Below are 16,795 nucleotides of genomic sequence, written 5' to 3' on the forward strand. Positions count from 1 at the left end.
AGAAAACCACCAATCAAATGGGTTTAAGAGGTTTATTTTGTTTCAATAACTTGAATAGGTAGAAGCTCAAGATTATTGAAATGTAACATTTTCATATGATTAGACTAAAGCTTTTGAATATAAGAAACCTCAGATTGTTGAGGTCAGTCATAATGCTGATTCATCAGGATAATTTGAAGATAGAGTTTATACTTTCATCATTTTTTTCTCTTTGTCCTTTTGGTATTCATTCTGTAGGATTTCTTTGACTCGCTCTTCAGTTTAGCTCGCTAATTTGTCTTAAAATGAAGTTCATCCCATCTATTGGGGTTTTTATTTCTATCAGTTTGTTATTTCATATCTAAGTTTTGCAGTTGCTTTTTTCATAATTGCCTTGCTCTTATTCCAAGAATATGGTATTCTCTATTACTCTTTTTTTTGGAGGGGGGGGGACTCATCATCGATCTCTCTATTACTCTTTTAAGGATATTAGTTATACTTTTAAACACAGTCATGATCAACATGTATAATTGTTGCCATGTACAAGGCACAGAGGCAGGAGTCATATTTAGTTGGTTTGGTCTCAGAGGTCATATTCTTAACTACTATGCTGCTTTAGGCTTTATCAGTTCTTGTGTTTGTTAATTTTGGTGCCTTTGTAATATTGGTTAAGATGCTTTTTGTAAGAAATAGAACCTAATTCTGGTTAGCTTAAGTGAAAATGAAAATATATAGGGAAGATAATAGGGCATTTCACATACTCCAAAGAAGAAAAATCAAATTTTGAGCACAGTGGGTGTGGTACATTAGAAGAAAGCTTCCAGTAAGAATGTATAAACTTTCTTTCTTAAATGTTGCCATTCATGTAATTCAGTTTCCTTAACTTCCAGTCTCTGGGTCTCTTAGTTAATTCTGCCAGGAGAAATTTTACTGATACAGATCAAGAGTAGTAGTGTTGTTGTTGTTGGTGGTGATGGTTTGTGTGTGTTGGAATGGTGTTTGGGGAGTTGGTTTAGTTTTGCTTTAAAAAGTCCTGATGAGAGGTGGAGTGGGTGGGGAGGTTCTTTAGACAAGGGCCTTAGAGATTCAATCTTGAGTTCAGGAAGCAGTTCTCAAAAAAGGAAAGATTCTGTGAATCCATCTACCCTATGAGTCTGTTATATAAATATGAAGAGTTAAGTATCCAACATTCAAATTGGATTAATAATTTAGTAGCATTCATGAAATCAATATGTTTTGGCAGATAACTTGAGAATATGCTGCATTAGGTTAGTATTTCTATGTTTATTTTCTAGGAAATAATTGTTGAATGAGTACAGTTTCCTTTGTCCTTCCTCCCTTCCCCTTCCCCTTCTCCTTCCCATTCCTCTTCCCCCTCCCTCCCATTCCCCTTCCCCCTCCCTCCCTCCCTCCCTTCCTTCCTTCCTTCCTCCTGATGATTATCAATTCTTTACTAAATGTGATATAACCTATTTGAGACTGTTAGAATTTATTTATTTATTTATTTATATATTTATTGACTATTACAGAAGCTTATTTAACAAAGAGCATAATATGAAAATGTATATGAGCTAAGTTTTACATCATAGTAAAACAGGCCCTTTGGAGAGGGGGACATGGGTTTTTCTGCTGAACAGCCATCATTTATGCTCGTTCCAAGGCTTCTAACATGATGATACTATTACTCGCATTACCACCATTCCAATATTATTCTGTTGCCCACTAGTTGCCATCTCTACACATTAATCTATCACAAAATTCATAAAAGCATTGGACATGTCTGCCACCATTTAATTTTCAATGATAACTTCTTGCCCGTAAATTTTTTCAACTCAGGAAGGTGAGCTTTGCTCATGGCATCTACTCCACAGGTTCACAGACGCCTTGGAATGGAATGCTGGAAGAATTTATGTTAATGTATCGTCTATTTTTGACTGCTTTTGTTTTGCTATTTTTAATTTACTCATTTAATATTTTTACAGTATGTCTAATTGTTTAATTACTTTTTTTACTATGTAATACATAAATAAAAACCACGAAGAAAATAAAAGTTGTCTTTAATTCCATTGCTAATTTTAAAAATTCGATCTAGTCTTCCTTCTGTGCATATAAAGAGGATGCTCATTTAAGCCAAATTTTATATATATTTACTTTTTTGGAAAAGACAAACTGCCTCTCAGAAATTGTGGGCTGGGTGCAGTGGCTCATGCCTGTAATCCAAGCACTTTGAAAGGCCACGGTGGGTGGAACACCTGAGGTCAGGAGTTTGAGACCAGCCTGACCAACATGGTGAAACCCCATCTCTACTAAAAACACGAAATTTGGCTGAGCATGGTGGCAGGTGCCTGTAATCCCGGTTACTCAGGAGGCTGAAGTAGGAGAATTTCTTGAACCCTGTAGGCAGAGGTTGCAGGGAGCTGAGACTGGGCCATTGCACTCCAGCCTAGGTGAAAGAGCAAGACTCCATTTCAAACAAAAAAAAAAAAAAAAAGAAAGAAAAAATTTTGAGTGTTCTTTATCTAGGTGTAGACAGTCTGCCAGTTTGGGACAGATGGTTCTTGTTTTGGAGGAGAGTTATATCAGTGGTCCCACTTGGTAGATTTATTTAAAACAAGGCACAACAATTTCTCTGGAAGAAGGTTTAACAGGATTTTTTATTGTTATTTTCCCCAAGCTACCTTCTCAATACTTCTTAGTATGCAGAGATCCTAGGTTACTGGGTTGGGCATATTTGAATAGGGGCAGTGGACATTGCAGTTGAGACTCTGACCACTTCTATTTTGAGTTCAGCTGGAATGAAACCTCTCTGAAGAATTGAGATAGCTCCAAAAGAGGTCCAAAGTCAGAAAGGATTTCAAGGATCTTCAAAGGAGGCATACTGGTCCTGTGATGGGTACAATAGTTTAGATCATTCAGTTTTATTTTTTAAAGTAATTTATTAAGGTAAAATTTATTTCCGCCACTCCAAAGTAAAACTCCTTACCTTGTCAACAGTTTCTCCCCATTGTTTACTCTCCCTAGCCTCTGACAATCACCAGTCGGCATTCTGTCTCTACATTTATCTTTTCTGGAAGTTTCATATAAATTGAATCATATAATATTTGACCTTTTAAATCTGACTTTCACTTGGCATAATGTTTTGGAGGATCATTCAAATTGTAGCATATAGCAGTACTTCATTTCTTTCTTTTTGAGATAGAGTCTTGCCCTGATGCTCAGGCTGGAGTGCAGTGGTGTGATCTTGGCTCACTGCAACCTTTGCCTCCTGGCTTTAAGCAATTTTGCCTCAGCCTCCTGGTAGTTGGGATTACAGGAATGTGCCACCATGCTCAGCTAATTTTTTTTTTTCTAGTAGAGACGGGGTTTTGCCATGTTGGCCAGGGTGGTCTCAAACTCCTGACCTCAAGTGATTCGCCTGCCTCAGCCTCCCAAAGTGCTGGTATTACAGGCATGAGCCACTGCACTTGGCCACTTCATTACTTTTTATGGCTGAATAATATTTGTATATATATGCCACAGTTTGTTCATTCATCTGTTGATAAGTATTTGGGCTGTTTGTACCTTTCTGCTATTCTGAATAACGCTACTGTGAACATGTGTGAACATGTACTCAATTGAGTCCTTATGTTCATTTCTTTTGGCTGTATACCTAGGAGTGGAATTGTGAGGTCATATGGTAATTCTATGTTTAACTTTTTGAGGAACTGCCAAACTGTTTTTCTCAGCATATGAACTGTTTGCTTTCCTACCAGCAATGTGAATACAGTGCAGTTTCTCCAGTTTCTTATGAGAAGTCTGCTCTCATTCAAATCATTATTATTATTATTCTCCATAGGTAATACATCATTGTTCCCTGACTCCTTTTAAGATTTTTTAATGTCTTAATTTTCAGCAGTTTAATTATAATGTGTATGGGCATGGATTTTCTTTATGATTTGGGGCTTCACTAACATTCTTGAAACTTTTGTGTTTATATCTCTTGCTAAATTGAAAATTTGCAGCCACTAAGTCTTTAATTTTTTTTCCGTTTTTTTACCTTTTTTTTTTTTTTTTTTTTTTAGCATTAGCACCCTTTCTCCTCTCCTTTTATGAGTCTGATAGTATGAAAGTTTTCTTTCTTTCTTTTTTTGTTTTTTTGAGACAGGGTCTCACTTTGTCGCTCAGGCTGGAGTGCTGTGTTGCAAGCTCCTCCTCCTGGGTTCAAACAATTCTCCTGCCTCTCCAGTAGCTGAGATTACAGGTGCCTACCACCATGCCCAGCTAATTTTTGTATTTTTAGTAGAGATGGGGTTTGACCGTGTTGGCCAGGCTGGTCCTGAACTTCTGACCTCAGGTGATCTGCCTATCTTGGCCTCCCAACATGTTGGGATTATAGGCAAGAGCCAGCATGCCTGGCCTGTCTCACAGTTTTCTGAAGCACTGTTAATTTTTTAAAAACCTTTTTTCTCAGGCCGGGCACGGTGGCTCAAGCCTGTAATCCCAGCACTTTGGGAGGCCGAGGCGGGTGGATCACGAGGTCAAGAGATCGAGACCATCCTCGTCAACATGGTGAAACCCCGTCTCTACTAAAAATACAAAACATTAGCTGGGCATGGTGGCGCATGCCTGTAATCCCAGCTACTCAGGAGGCTGAGGCAGGAGAATTGCCTGAACACAGGAGGCGGAGGTTGCGGTGAGCCGAGATCGCGCCATTGCACTCCAGCCTGGGTAACCAGAGCGAAACTCCGTCTCAAAAAAAAAAAAAAAAAAACCTTTTTTCTCTCAGTTGTTCAGATTGGATAATGTCTACTGAGAATCTTCAGGTTCACTGATTCTTTTTCTGTTGTGTGCATTCTGCTTTTGAGCCACTCCATGAGTTTTATTCATTTATTATTGTGTTTTCTGTTTTAAAGTTTCCATTTGTATTTATTTCTTATTGTGTTTTTCTGTTCTAAAATTCCATTTGGTTTTGCTTTATGTCTTGTTTCTTTGCTAAAATTTTCTATTTTTCAATGCTTCCAAGAATACTTTTGATTGTTCACTGAAGCCTTTTTAAAATAGCTGCTTTAAAAGTTTTATCAGATAATTTCAAAGTCTGTGTTATTTCAGCATCAGTATCTTTTGATTTTATTTTCATAGTAGAGTTGTTATTTATTTATTTATTTATTTATTTATTTTGAGATGGAGTTTCGCTCTTGTTACCCAGGCTGGAGTGCAATGGCGCAATCTCGGCTCACCGCAACCTCCGCCTCCTGGGTTCAGGCAATTCTCCTGAGTAGCTGGGATTACAGGCACGCGCCACCATGCCCAGCTAATTTTTTGTAGTTTTAGTAGAGACGGGGTTTCACCATGTTGACCAGGATGGTCTTGATCTCTTGACCTCGTGATCCACCCGCCTAGGCCTCCCAAAGTGCTGGGATTACAGGCGTGAGCCACCGCGCCGGGCAGAGTTGTTATTTTTTTACATGTTTCATTTGCCAAGTAATTTTGGATTGTATGAGACTTCGAGTTTTGTTTTAATACTTACGGAAAATACTGATAATTTCTTTTAGCAGGATGTCAACCAAATTAGGTTCAGGTCATACGTTTCTACCCCATTCTTTGAATTGTAGTTGTCATTTTATTTTTCAAAAGCTTATGCAGTACCTTTTTGGTTTGTCTTGTGTGTGCTTCACAGTGAATTGTCTGGATTTGGACAGTGGTCTGTCTGTTAGTTCAGTTTCTCAAGTCTTTGTCACACTAATAGGATTGGATTTATGTATGTCCACATTAAGAGTTATTCCAGGAATTACAAACAACTTTTTAGGGTGCTTTCCTGAGCTCTCTTTTCTATTTGTTCCCACTTCTACTTTTTGTTTCCCTGTGGCTTCTCTTTCCATTCTCTAGCCAGAGAACTAATGTTTATTTTCTCCATTGGGTTACATACTTGTGCAACTGCAGCCACCATATCCAGGGCCTAATGGTAGGAGCTACAGAAGAAAAGGAAAAGGGATTAGTCTCACCCTCTTACTACCATAGCTCCATTAAATGGAGAGAAAGGTTTTCCTACCTCAAGAGTTTTGGCTGCAGTAGGCTTTCATTACTGTACTCTGGTCCTGTTACCATGGGATTGCTAGCATGTGGGGATAAAGGAGGATTCAGAAAAGAAAAAAAAAGATTTGCTATTTCTGCATTCTCCTTGAGCATTAAGGAGCTAAGGTTTCTTCTGGAGCTGCCTCTGTGGGCAGTTTGGGAGATACCAAAGGAGAAGAAGTACCACTGCTGATATGGTGATATTTTAAATTCTGGTCTCCCCTATTTCACATGCTGCTGTTTACTTTTCAGAGTCCATAAATTTCTGCCCCATGCATTCTGTCAGGTTTCTTAGGAGAGACAGCTTGGAGGATGCTTAATTCATCTTACCTGGGACTGAAACATTTGCTTGTTTTTGTCATTAAAAATTACATGCAGTTTACTGTGTGACTCCAGTTTTATTTGTTTGTTTTTCCTCCTTAATAGGTTTATTCAGAAAACATGTCCACTGCAATTAGGGAGGTGGGAGTTTGGAGACAGACCAGAACACTCCTACTGAAGAATTACTTAATTAAATGCCGAACCAAAAAGAGTAGTGTTCAGGTAAGTTACATAACTCTTTCCTATGTTTTGTTGCAGTTCATTTTGCTTGATATGTTCTATCTTGAAGTAGTGATTTATTTTGCTAATTATTTTTTTATAACTTTATTTCCTTTTCTTGTAAAGTAGAAGCTTGCCATGTTAGCCACAGAAAAATAACTGAATTACCTAATGCTTTCTAAATGCTAAAAATTCTAATAATGATTTCTACATTTAGTTAATTTTAATATCAGTGCTTAATTCTGAACTTTTAGGGGATGTGTTTCCTAAGTTTCATGAACTAACAATCCAAAATAATTTTGATTCTAGAGTTTTATTCCCCACAACCTTGTATTTTATGGAGTCTATATTGAGTTGTCCATGAGTATTAATATTATGACGCTGATTTGTACCCACAACATACATACATTACTTTTAATAAAGGTAAAAGAAGGGAAGAACTTTGGCTAACCAGCCAGTAATAATTTCAAAGGATGAAAATATATTTTTCATCTTCTGAAACCAGTAAAACAATTAAACAGCAAGATGATATAATAGCTGATTTCCACTAAAACTGACCATAGAATTTAATTTGGGTATGGTTTTGATAGTATACATTTAGTTATAATTAAATTATAATTTCTAATTCAGAATCGAATAAAGACATTTTTATGGTGAATCCATATAGGGAGATTTGGTAAATTGCTTTAGATAAAATTGTATGAGCGAATTTATTATATTTTATGTCAATAATCTAAGACATTTAAATATTATCTTTTATGTCATCTTAATTATGTAACTTGAATTTTAAAATATTTCAGTAAAACTAAATTCAAAGGAAAAAATCATTTAATATGCCTGTTGGGTTTGATGAGGTGTTCAACACAATAATTCCTTTGGGATAGAATTGCTTTTGCTTTTTATTCATAAGAAAGGACAACCAAATTTCTTGTTTTTTCTTAGTATTATATTTGCAAAGAAATCTTGATGATTTTTGCAGCTATCATTATACTTTGTAATTACTTTGTTTCTTTTATTGTAGGAAATTCTTTTTCCACTATTTTTTTTATTTTGGTTAATTTTAATTAGCATGATGCATCCAAATAAGAAATATGAAGAAGTGCCTGATATAGAACTTAATCCTATGGACAAATTTATTCTTTCTAATCTAATTCTTGGGTATACTCCAGTGACTAACATTACAAGCAGCATCATGCAGAAAGTGTCTACTGATCACCTTCCTGATGGTATTGTGAGCTTATATATATTCTATTTCTAATACTAAGCCTGTTCAATATTTATCAGCTTGCTCTACTGAATAAATAGTAGTCTTAACACTTAGAGATGTGTTCCTCCGCCAAAGTATAGTTTTATAAAAATGCTAATATTGTTTAATTCTGTCGCCTTTTCTTGTGAAACATTAATTTATATTCTTGGTGATAGGAAACATATTTTATGTACTTTTATATGTAATTCTTATATGTTTATAAAATAGTTTAAGTATACTTGTATAAGATACAAGATTTGATGAGTTATTTCATTTTGATCCTGACTCTCATATAATTATGAAGCTGGAAATGTTTAGCTGAATGTGGTAGCACGTACCTGTAGTTCCAGCTACTCAGAAGGTTGAGGAGGGGGATCCCTTGAGCCCAGGAGTTTGGGTCTGCAATGAACTATGATTGTGCCACTTCATTCCAGCACTCGTTACTCTGGGCAACAGAATTAAATAATTTTAGCATTTTTATAAATAAAAAATTAAAATAAATTTTAAAAGAAGATAGAAATATGTGATAAAGACTGTAGTCACCTTTTCAGCTTATTATGCTTGTTTATGGAAGTATATGGTGTAAACTGAAGAAGTACCTAACTTTGGAGACTACAACTATGACTATGGTTAAGTCTCTAACTCTGTTTATATATATATATATATGCGTTAAGTCTCTAACTTTGTTTTATATATATGTGTATATTTGTAGAGATGGGATCTTGCTTTGTTGCCCAGGTTGGTCTCATCTCCTGGGCTCAAGCGATCTTCCTCCCTTGGCCTCTCAAAGTGTGACCTAAGTCTTTTTTCTCAATGTGTACTTCTCACAAAGAAGTGAACTAGAAGACAGTGTAAGCAGTGAGGTGCCAGTGAACTGAAAGTGGCTGTGAGAGAACCTAAATCAAAACCTGGAGAAAGTGACAGAAATTCTTATACTATTAATGATTAAACAATGAAGTGCTGAATTATAGAAAATAACAGATTAGCATGTTATTTTTTGCCATATGGGATAGTTGTAATTAACTTATATTTCATCACATTATTGGATTATACATCATTGAATGGGAAGTGTTAATTATACAGTCAGAACCCAAGTAACTTTTATTCCATTGGTTTCTTTCTCTGCTTATTTCTATTTAATATTTTGATTAAACACACTTCTTATTGTTATATGTTAATGTATCATATTAGGCACAAGTAGCATAGGTTACCGTGAAAATTTAGTGTACAAGCTTAAAAAGCTGATTAAAAATGTTGAAATTAAATTCATTGGTAATTCTGAGTAGGAGGAAAGAGTATAAACCAAAGAAATGTGTGGCCAGACGTGGTGACACACACCTGTAATCCCAGCACTTTGGGAGGCGGACGTGGGTGGATCACCTGAGATCAGGAGTGCGAGACCAAACTGGCCAGCATGGTAAAACTCCCCGTCTCTACTAAAAATACAAAAAAAAAAGTCAAGGATGGTGGCAGATGCCTGTAATCCCAGCTACTTGGGAGGTTGAGGCAGGAGAATTGCTTGAACCCAGGACGCGGTGGTTGCAGTGAGCTGAGATTGTGCCACTGCATTCAAGCCTAGGAGACAGAGTGGGACTCTGTCTCAAGAAAAAAGAAAAAAAAAAAAGAAATGTAAGTCAGTGTGTATTAACTTAGATGCCAAAATAGTGGGAATATACACATACACATGTTTTAGACTTCTGTATTTTTAACAACAGAACTATGTGAAAATGGGTTATGCATACATACGTAACATGACTGGTCGGATGTTGAACTAACATGCTGTTTATTCATGTAAATCCTGCAGTTCCCTGTCCCTCTTAAAGGGCCTGGAAAATCTTACTAATTAACATTTAAGTAATATTTTATAATCTACAAAGTATTTTCTTCTTCTTTTTTTTTGAGATGCGATCTTACTGTCAAGCTGGTGTGCAGTGCTGTGATCTCAGCTCACTGCAGCCTCTGCCTCCTGGGCTCAAGTGATACTCCTGCTTCAGCCTCCTGAGTAGCAGGGGCACACTACCATGCCTGGCTAATTTTTGTATTTTTGTAGAGACAGGGTTTCGCCATGCTATCCAGGCTGGTCTTGAACTCCTGGAGTCAAGCAATCTACCTGCCTCTACTTTCCAAAGTGCTGGCATTATAGGCATGAGCCACCACACCCAGGCTACAAAGCACTTTGATGTTTGTTACTTCACTTGTTCTTCACAACAACCCAGTGTCATCAGCTAGGCATTGTAGATGAGGACACTAAAGTTTTAGGAGTTTCAATCACCTGCCTGTGCTCACGCAGTTCATAAATGATGAAGTAAAGTACTAATTCTATGTTCTTTCCATTTCATCACGTTTGAAGCTTCTGTAGTGAAGATTAGTTGCTTGTAAACAAAACTACAAGCAAGTATTTAAGAATTAGTCTTATCTGATGAGAAAGAGTGATTACAGTATTTTTTCCACATGTATCCTAAGAAAGGAATGAGCAATATTGGATTTGAATGACAATTTTTATTTAAGGAGGAGTTGTGTCATAGTTAATAAAATGCCTACTTGGTTTCTGAGGATTATGGAATTTTCTTTATAAGAAATATTTGAAAATAAAAAATGCATTTATTTACTAAAAAGTTACTTTTGTGCAGGCGCAGTGGCTCATACCTGTAACCAGCTAGGCAGGAGGCTGAGGTGTGGGTAACAGTTGCAGCCAGGAGTTCAAGACCAGCTTGGGAAACATAGTGACACCTCATCTCTACAAAAATTGAAAACAAAAAATCAGCCAGTCATGTTGATGAGTGCCTGCAGACCCAGCTCTACTCCAGAGGCTGAGGTGAGAGGGTCTCTTGACACCTGAAGTTCGAGTGCAAGATCCCATATACTGCAGCCTGGGCATCAGAACAAGACTCTGTCTCTAAAAAAATATAAGATGAAACAGTTATTTTTTTTAGTTTTACTTCGAGATAGGTAAATGAACTGCATTACTAACAATTTTTGTAATTTTATTGCTGCCTGAAGTCAGTTTAGTATAATTCATTGAAGTTTTAGGAAGCAGCAGTTTCTTGATGAAATACGAGTTCTGCATATTTTTTGTACTGTATTTCATCATGTTTATAACATAAGTATAATACTGACACATTTCTGTAATCAAATGACAGCTGAGTAGGGTCTGCAATATTGTACCATTTTATTGTTTATTATTATTTTGTTGGAAGAATTGTCTTTTTTTTTTTTTGTTTTTTGAGACATGGTCTCACTCTGTTGCCTAAGCTGGAGTGCAGTTGCTCAATTATGGCTCACTGCAACCTCGACCTTTCAGGCTCAAGTGATCCTCCCACCTCTGCCTCCCAAGTAGCTGAGACTACAGGCACACATCACCACATCTGGCTAATTTTTATTTTTTGTAGAGATGAAACCTCATGATGTTGCCCAGGTTGGACTTGAACTTCTGACTCAAGCAGTCCTCCCAAAGTGTTGGGATTATAGGTGTGAGCCACTATGCCTGGCCTGTCTTCATTTTTAAAGAAGCAAATATAGCAAAAGTGCTTATAAAATATTCCATTTATTAAAAATAATTGTAAACTTGATCTATATTATAGTATTTTAATTTGTGAGCTAACTATATTGTTATGCTATCTTACAGCCATAATTACAGAAGAGTATTCAAATGAAAAAGAAATGTTAACATCCAGTCTTTCTAAGCCCAGCAACTTTGTAGGTGTGGTTTTCAAAGACTCCATGTCCTATGAACTTCGTTTTTTTCCCGATATGATTCCCGTATCTTCTATTTATATGGATTCAAGAGGTAAACAGCTCTACATAATCATCGAAGATCAATTAAATGCATATCTTTGCTGCTTGTAGTTCATAGTCAAAATTTGATATAGTTCAATATTGGCATTTTCAACTATTCTTACTTGTTCCAATAGGAAAACTAAGAAGTATAGCATAAAAATATTTATTTATAAATACCTATCTACTTCTACACATAAAATATTTTTATATAATATCCATTTTGATTTAATACATGTATATATGTTAAATACAGTAGCATAAAGCAAAATTGCATTTTGGGTTATGTGACTTTCTGTCTCTTTTTTTTCATGTAATTGCTTTTACTTATGGCATGGTACACATCTTTAAAATCTTAAGTTCTTTTACTAGTGAACTTTATTAGTTTTATATTTGAAACATGGAAAACAACCTTTGGTTGTTTAAACCTATGAAGAAATATTATCAACCACAAACATTTATTAAGCAATATTAAAATCACTATGCTAAATACTGAATTTGTGACTTTATTTCAAAAAGTTGCATCGTAAACTTGATCTATATTATGGTATTTTAATTTGTGAGCTAACTATATTGTTATGATATCTTTCTAGTCATAATTACTGAAGAATATACAAATGAAAAAGAAATGTTAATATCCAATGTTTCTAAGCTCAGAAACTTTGTAGGTGTAGTTTTCAAAGACTACATGTCCTATGAACTTTCTTTTCCTTGCTTCTGGAAGTGCTTTGGAGCTAAATCATGTAGAATGACCTACTTTAAAACAAAAAAGTAAGGCCGGGCGCGGTGGCTCAAGCCTGTAATCCCAGCACTTTGGGAGGCCGAGGCGGGTGGATCACAAGGTCAAGAGATCGAGACCATCCTGGTCAACATGGTGAAACCCCGTCTCTACTAAAAATACAAAAACGTTAGCTGGGCATGGTGGCGCGTGCCTGTAATCCCAGCTACTCAGGAGGCTGAGGCAGGAGAATTGCCTGAACCCAGGAGGCGGTGGTTGCGGTGAGCCGAGATCGCGCCATTGCACTCCAGCCTGGGTAACAAGAGCGAAACTTCGTCTCAAAAAAAAAAAACAAAAAAAAAACAAAAAAGTAACTTATTTTAAATAACTACAGTTAATTTCTTTCTTTACATTTTTATTCATTTACTTTTCAGTATTCTAACACATGTAACTTTTATTTCAAAATTTCAAGTGAATGATCAGAAATCTTATAGATATTGTCTACCTTTGCAAGTCAGTAGCTTATTTCTTTGGTCCTATAGAGATTGATTGATTTTATTACTTTGGTAACCCTCCATGTAATATCTTTAAAACAATGCACTTGTGTGTTCTACAGAATCTTAGATCTCATATTTTTCTCCCCATAGGTGGCTGTTCAAAATCATGTGAGGCTACTCAGTACTGGTCCTCAGGTTTCACAGTTTTACAAGCATCCATAGATGCTGCCATTATACAGGTAAATATGATAAAGGAAGAAATACAAAAATGAAGCCATTTTAAAATAAATATTTCCTAATTCTTTACAATAGTATTTGGTTTGGCTACTAAAATATACTAAATATGTAACTTACCACAACTCCTTTAAGAAAAAAGATTAAAAAGTCATATTGTCTCATCTAGTACTTTTTGTTGTGTTTCATATTTTAGCAGAAAAACTAGCCATGAAATTTATTTTTAAAAATCTTACTTTTGTGTCTGGGCTAGATAGCAGTAGATGAAGTTACCTTAGTTAGAATTCAAACTATTCAAATTAACCATATTTCATTCTTCCATGTTCTGAATAGATCTGTGGCTTTTTTTTTTCTATTTGCTCTTTCTAATTGGATTCACTATGCTACAAAATTTACTATGCTACAAAATATTGTAATTTCAATGTATATCAACCATCTTCTCTACTAAGCTATATGTTTAAAGTATGTATGAATAATGATAGAAGTAGAATGAAAACCTGAACAGGAGTCCTATCTCTGTTGTTACACTGCAATGTAGTAAAATGACTATAATAATAATACTTGACAGCATTGTTGTAAGAACCAAATGAGATTCTTACAACCATTGTTGTAAGAACCAATTGTCTTGTAAACTTTTGCAATATAGTATAAATGTATTAGGGACATGTAATATTGCATAAATTCAATAATACAGAAGTTTAAGGTAAAGAAAGTGAAATATTAGGTCTATTACACTGATGATATTATATCACCTACTGGTGTTTTGGCCAAAGTTTTTAGCCATTCACAGCCCAGACCACACTGGATGAATATGCAGGAAAGATTCCAATTTAGGCATGAATTGGAATGTTAGAATTATTATGTGGCATAGTTTTATTATTTGGTCTATATGTGCTACACATATAGACTTTAAAGCAATAAAAGGGCATGATATTTAAAAGAACATTTTTTAAACAATCATAGGATTGATGGCACTAAAAATTCCTAAATTTCTAAATACTAAATTAAATTACTAAGATACATATAATTGTCTGCTTAAGATGATAATTGTGCAATTTTATTTTATTTGACAAATTAATCAAAATTTGTACACTTACCGACTTTAAACTTTATGGTGTACCTTTAGAATAAATTGAAAACAATATTCCACTCTGAATTATGATACTGGGGTCACTCACTTTATTTCATGTATGTAGCTTTTTGAGGATTATATTTGTACCAGGTTATTGACTAAATTTAGGGATATAGCTGTCCTATTTTATTAGGGGCTACTATCATAATGAAATTAATTTAATGTGTTTACATTTTCTAATTATAGTTGAAGACCAATGTTTCTCTTTGGAAGGAGCTGGAGTCAACTAAAGCTGTTATTATGGGAGAAACTGCTGCTGTAGAAATAGATACCTTTCCCCGAGGAGTAATTTTAATATACCTAGTTATAGCATTTTCACCTTTTGGATACTTTTTGGCAATTCATATCGTAGCAGAAAAAGAAAAAAAAATAAAAGAATTTTTAAAGATAATGGGACTTCATGATACTGCCTTTTGGTATGTTGTTAAAAATTTGTTAACTTAATTAAAAATTGTATTAAATATATATATTGTCAGAATTGTAATTTTGCTATTTACCTAACTTGATGAAGTGCTTATCATGTTTTCTTACAATGGTTGCCTTAGTTTTGGAATTTGAGATTAGTTAACAAACTTCAACAACTAACTGGCTTCTTTTAACATAAGGGATGAAGAATATGGAAAGTTTGTGCTGACAACACGTGTAAATTTCATTTCACTTTTTTTTTTGAATCATGGGCACGCTCCATGTATATTTCAGAATATTTCAATATTCTCCATGTACATTTCTGTGTATTTCAGAATTTGGAAAATGTGAAATCTTGGGACATTAGAAATTAATTGCCTGTTACAGTTCTTCCATAATATAGCTTATATATGATATTAAAAATTTAGTTACAGTGATTAAAATCTGAATATGCAGTATATGGCCTTTTTTTCTCTTGAAAGTCTTTGTTATTTGGGTGAACTAAGATGAATATGCAAATAATTTTAGAGAAAGATATGAGAAAAATATGTTTTCACAAGTGACCTTTAATGTATCAGCATTTTTATACAATGATAATTTTATAAAGGCATGCATTTTTATAAATAATTCTAAGTGTAGTTTCCTTACTCTTTCCACTGTGTAATGAAATTCATTCTGGGGGAAAGGTTAATACTGTGCATGTGAGCTGTTATTGTAGTCTGTTTTACAAAATTTAATCCCAATTAGCCCAATGTAACAATTAATTATAACACTTTACATAATGAGGTTATTGTATATAGCATATTTCCTTTGCTTGTTTTTCTTTGATTTGTTATTTTAGAAAGTATGAGTTTTGGGTTTTTTTTTTTTTTTGAGACAGAGTCTTCCTCTGTCACCTAGGCTGGAGTATGGTGGCATGATCATGGGTCACTCACTGTGGCCTCAAACTCTCTGGCTCAAGAGATTCTCCCACCTCAGCCTCTCAAGCAGCTGGGACTACAGGGGCATGCTGCCATACCCAACTAATTTTTAAATTTTTTGTACAGGCTGGTCTCAAAGTGTTGGCCTCAAGTGATCCTTTTCATCTCGGCCTCCCAAAGTGCTGAGATTATAGGCATGAGCCACTGTGCCTGGCCAAAGGATTGGTTTTTAAGATTTATTGGGTTATTAAAGCATTTTATGGAGAACCGGTAGGTGAAAGAATTTAGGCAAATTGTTCTCTCAGGCTCTCAGTTTTGCCTCTGTAAAATGATGCATTCTATTTTGATCATTTTGCTACCTTTTTAGCCTTAACTCAGTGATTTTATGACATCATACATTAAATCCTGAGCTAACTTGAAAAAATAATGTAAAATAAAAATAATACAGCAATTCCATTGAGCTCTGATTTGTAAAGAAGTCTTGAGTAAAAATAGTGAATTTGTTACTGACCTTGTTGATTTCACATTGTGTAATTGTAGTAATTACGTCATTAATTAGTGAGGTGAGGTAGTCTTCATTGTTTATAGTTACAGAAGCCATCAGAGGTTTAATTGTAGCACATGCCACGAAGAAAATTATCTTGATTCATTAAACTTTTATATTTTAAGAAAATCAGAGATATTATGTGCTATTGAACTTTTGAGAGTATTAGATTTCAATTAATTATGAATTACTATTCATTTTGAAAGCTCTTTTGACTATGGAAGATGGTATTTTTATCACATTATAGTTTTACCTATCATTTAACCAATACTTTATTTTTAATTACTTATAAGACTATTAATTTTCAATGCGTAAGCATACACAGAAATGAACAGTGGCTTAATTTTGAGAATACAATGGCTAAAATCTAAATTTTGTTTAAAATGATTTTTTAACTGTCTAAGCCTATGCATTTGACCGTAAATATATCTGTATTTTCATTTTAGGCTTTCCTGGGTTCTTCTGTATACAAGTTTAATTTTTCTTATGTCCCTTCTTATGGCAGTCATTGCAACAGCTTCTTTGTTATTTCCTCAAAGTAGCAGCATTGTGATATTTCTGCTTTTTTTCCTTTATGGATTATCATCTGTAAGTATTTTAACTTGGGATGGGAATAAAGAACTGTCAAAATGTTTGATAACATAGCAAGGTCTTTTTTTTCAGTTTGTTTGTAGTCGATTTGCCATGAAAGACAGATTTTACTAAGTTATTGATAAATGACTTAATAAATAAATAATATAGCATCACTGTATCCC

General features: G+C 34.8%; 1 protein-coding gene across 3 annotated transcripts in view; it reads left to right on the plus strand.

The window, feature by feature from the left end:
* The window catches only part of ABCA5 (ATP binding cassette subfamily A member 5), a 100,910-nt gene that overhangs the window by 6,755 nt on the left and 77,360 nt on the right, over positions 1 to 16,795 (plus strand). For 2 of the 3 annotated variants that reach the window (XM_032241888.1, XM_032241887.1), the window contains exons 2-7: positions 6,457 to 6,573; positions 7,592 to 7,796; positions 11,442 to 11,603; positions 12,956 to 13,044; positions 14,358 to 14,587; positions 16,487 to 16,628. In XM_032241888.1, the coding sequence (XP_032097779.1) occupies positions 6,472 to 6,573; positions 7,592 to 7,796; positions 11,442 to 11,603; positions 12,956 to 13,044; positions 14,358 to 14,587; positions 16,487 to 16,628 (930 nt within the window). In that variant the 5' untranslated portion in view covers positions 6,457 to 6,471. Of the gene's footprint in view, positions 1 to 6,456; positions 6,574 to 7,591; positions 7,797 to 11,441; positions 11,604 to 12,955; positions 13,045 to 14,357; positions 14,588 to 16,486; positions 16,629 to 16,795 lie in introns of those variants that run through there. The other variant, XM_032241889.1, reaches the window with a different exon arrangement.

The sequence above is a fragment of the Sapajus apella genome, unplaced genomic scaffold, assembly GCF_009761245.1.
Source record: "Sapajus apella isolate SASKATOON/1434 unplaced genomic scaffold, GSC_monkey_1.0 scaffold48, whole genome shotgun sequence".
Classification (NCBI taxonomy): domain Eukaryota; kingdom Metazoa; phylum Chordata; class Mammalia; order Primates; family Cebidae; genus Sapajus; species Sapajus apella.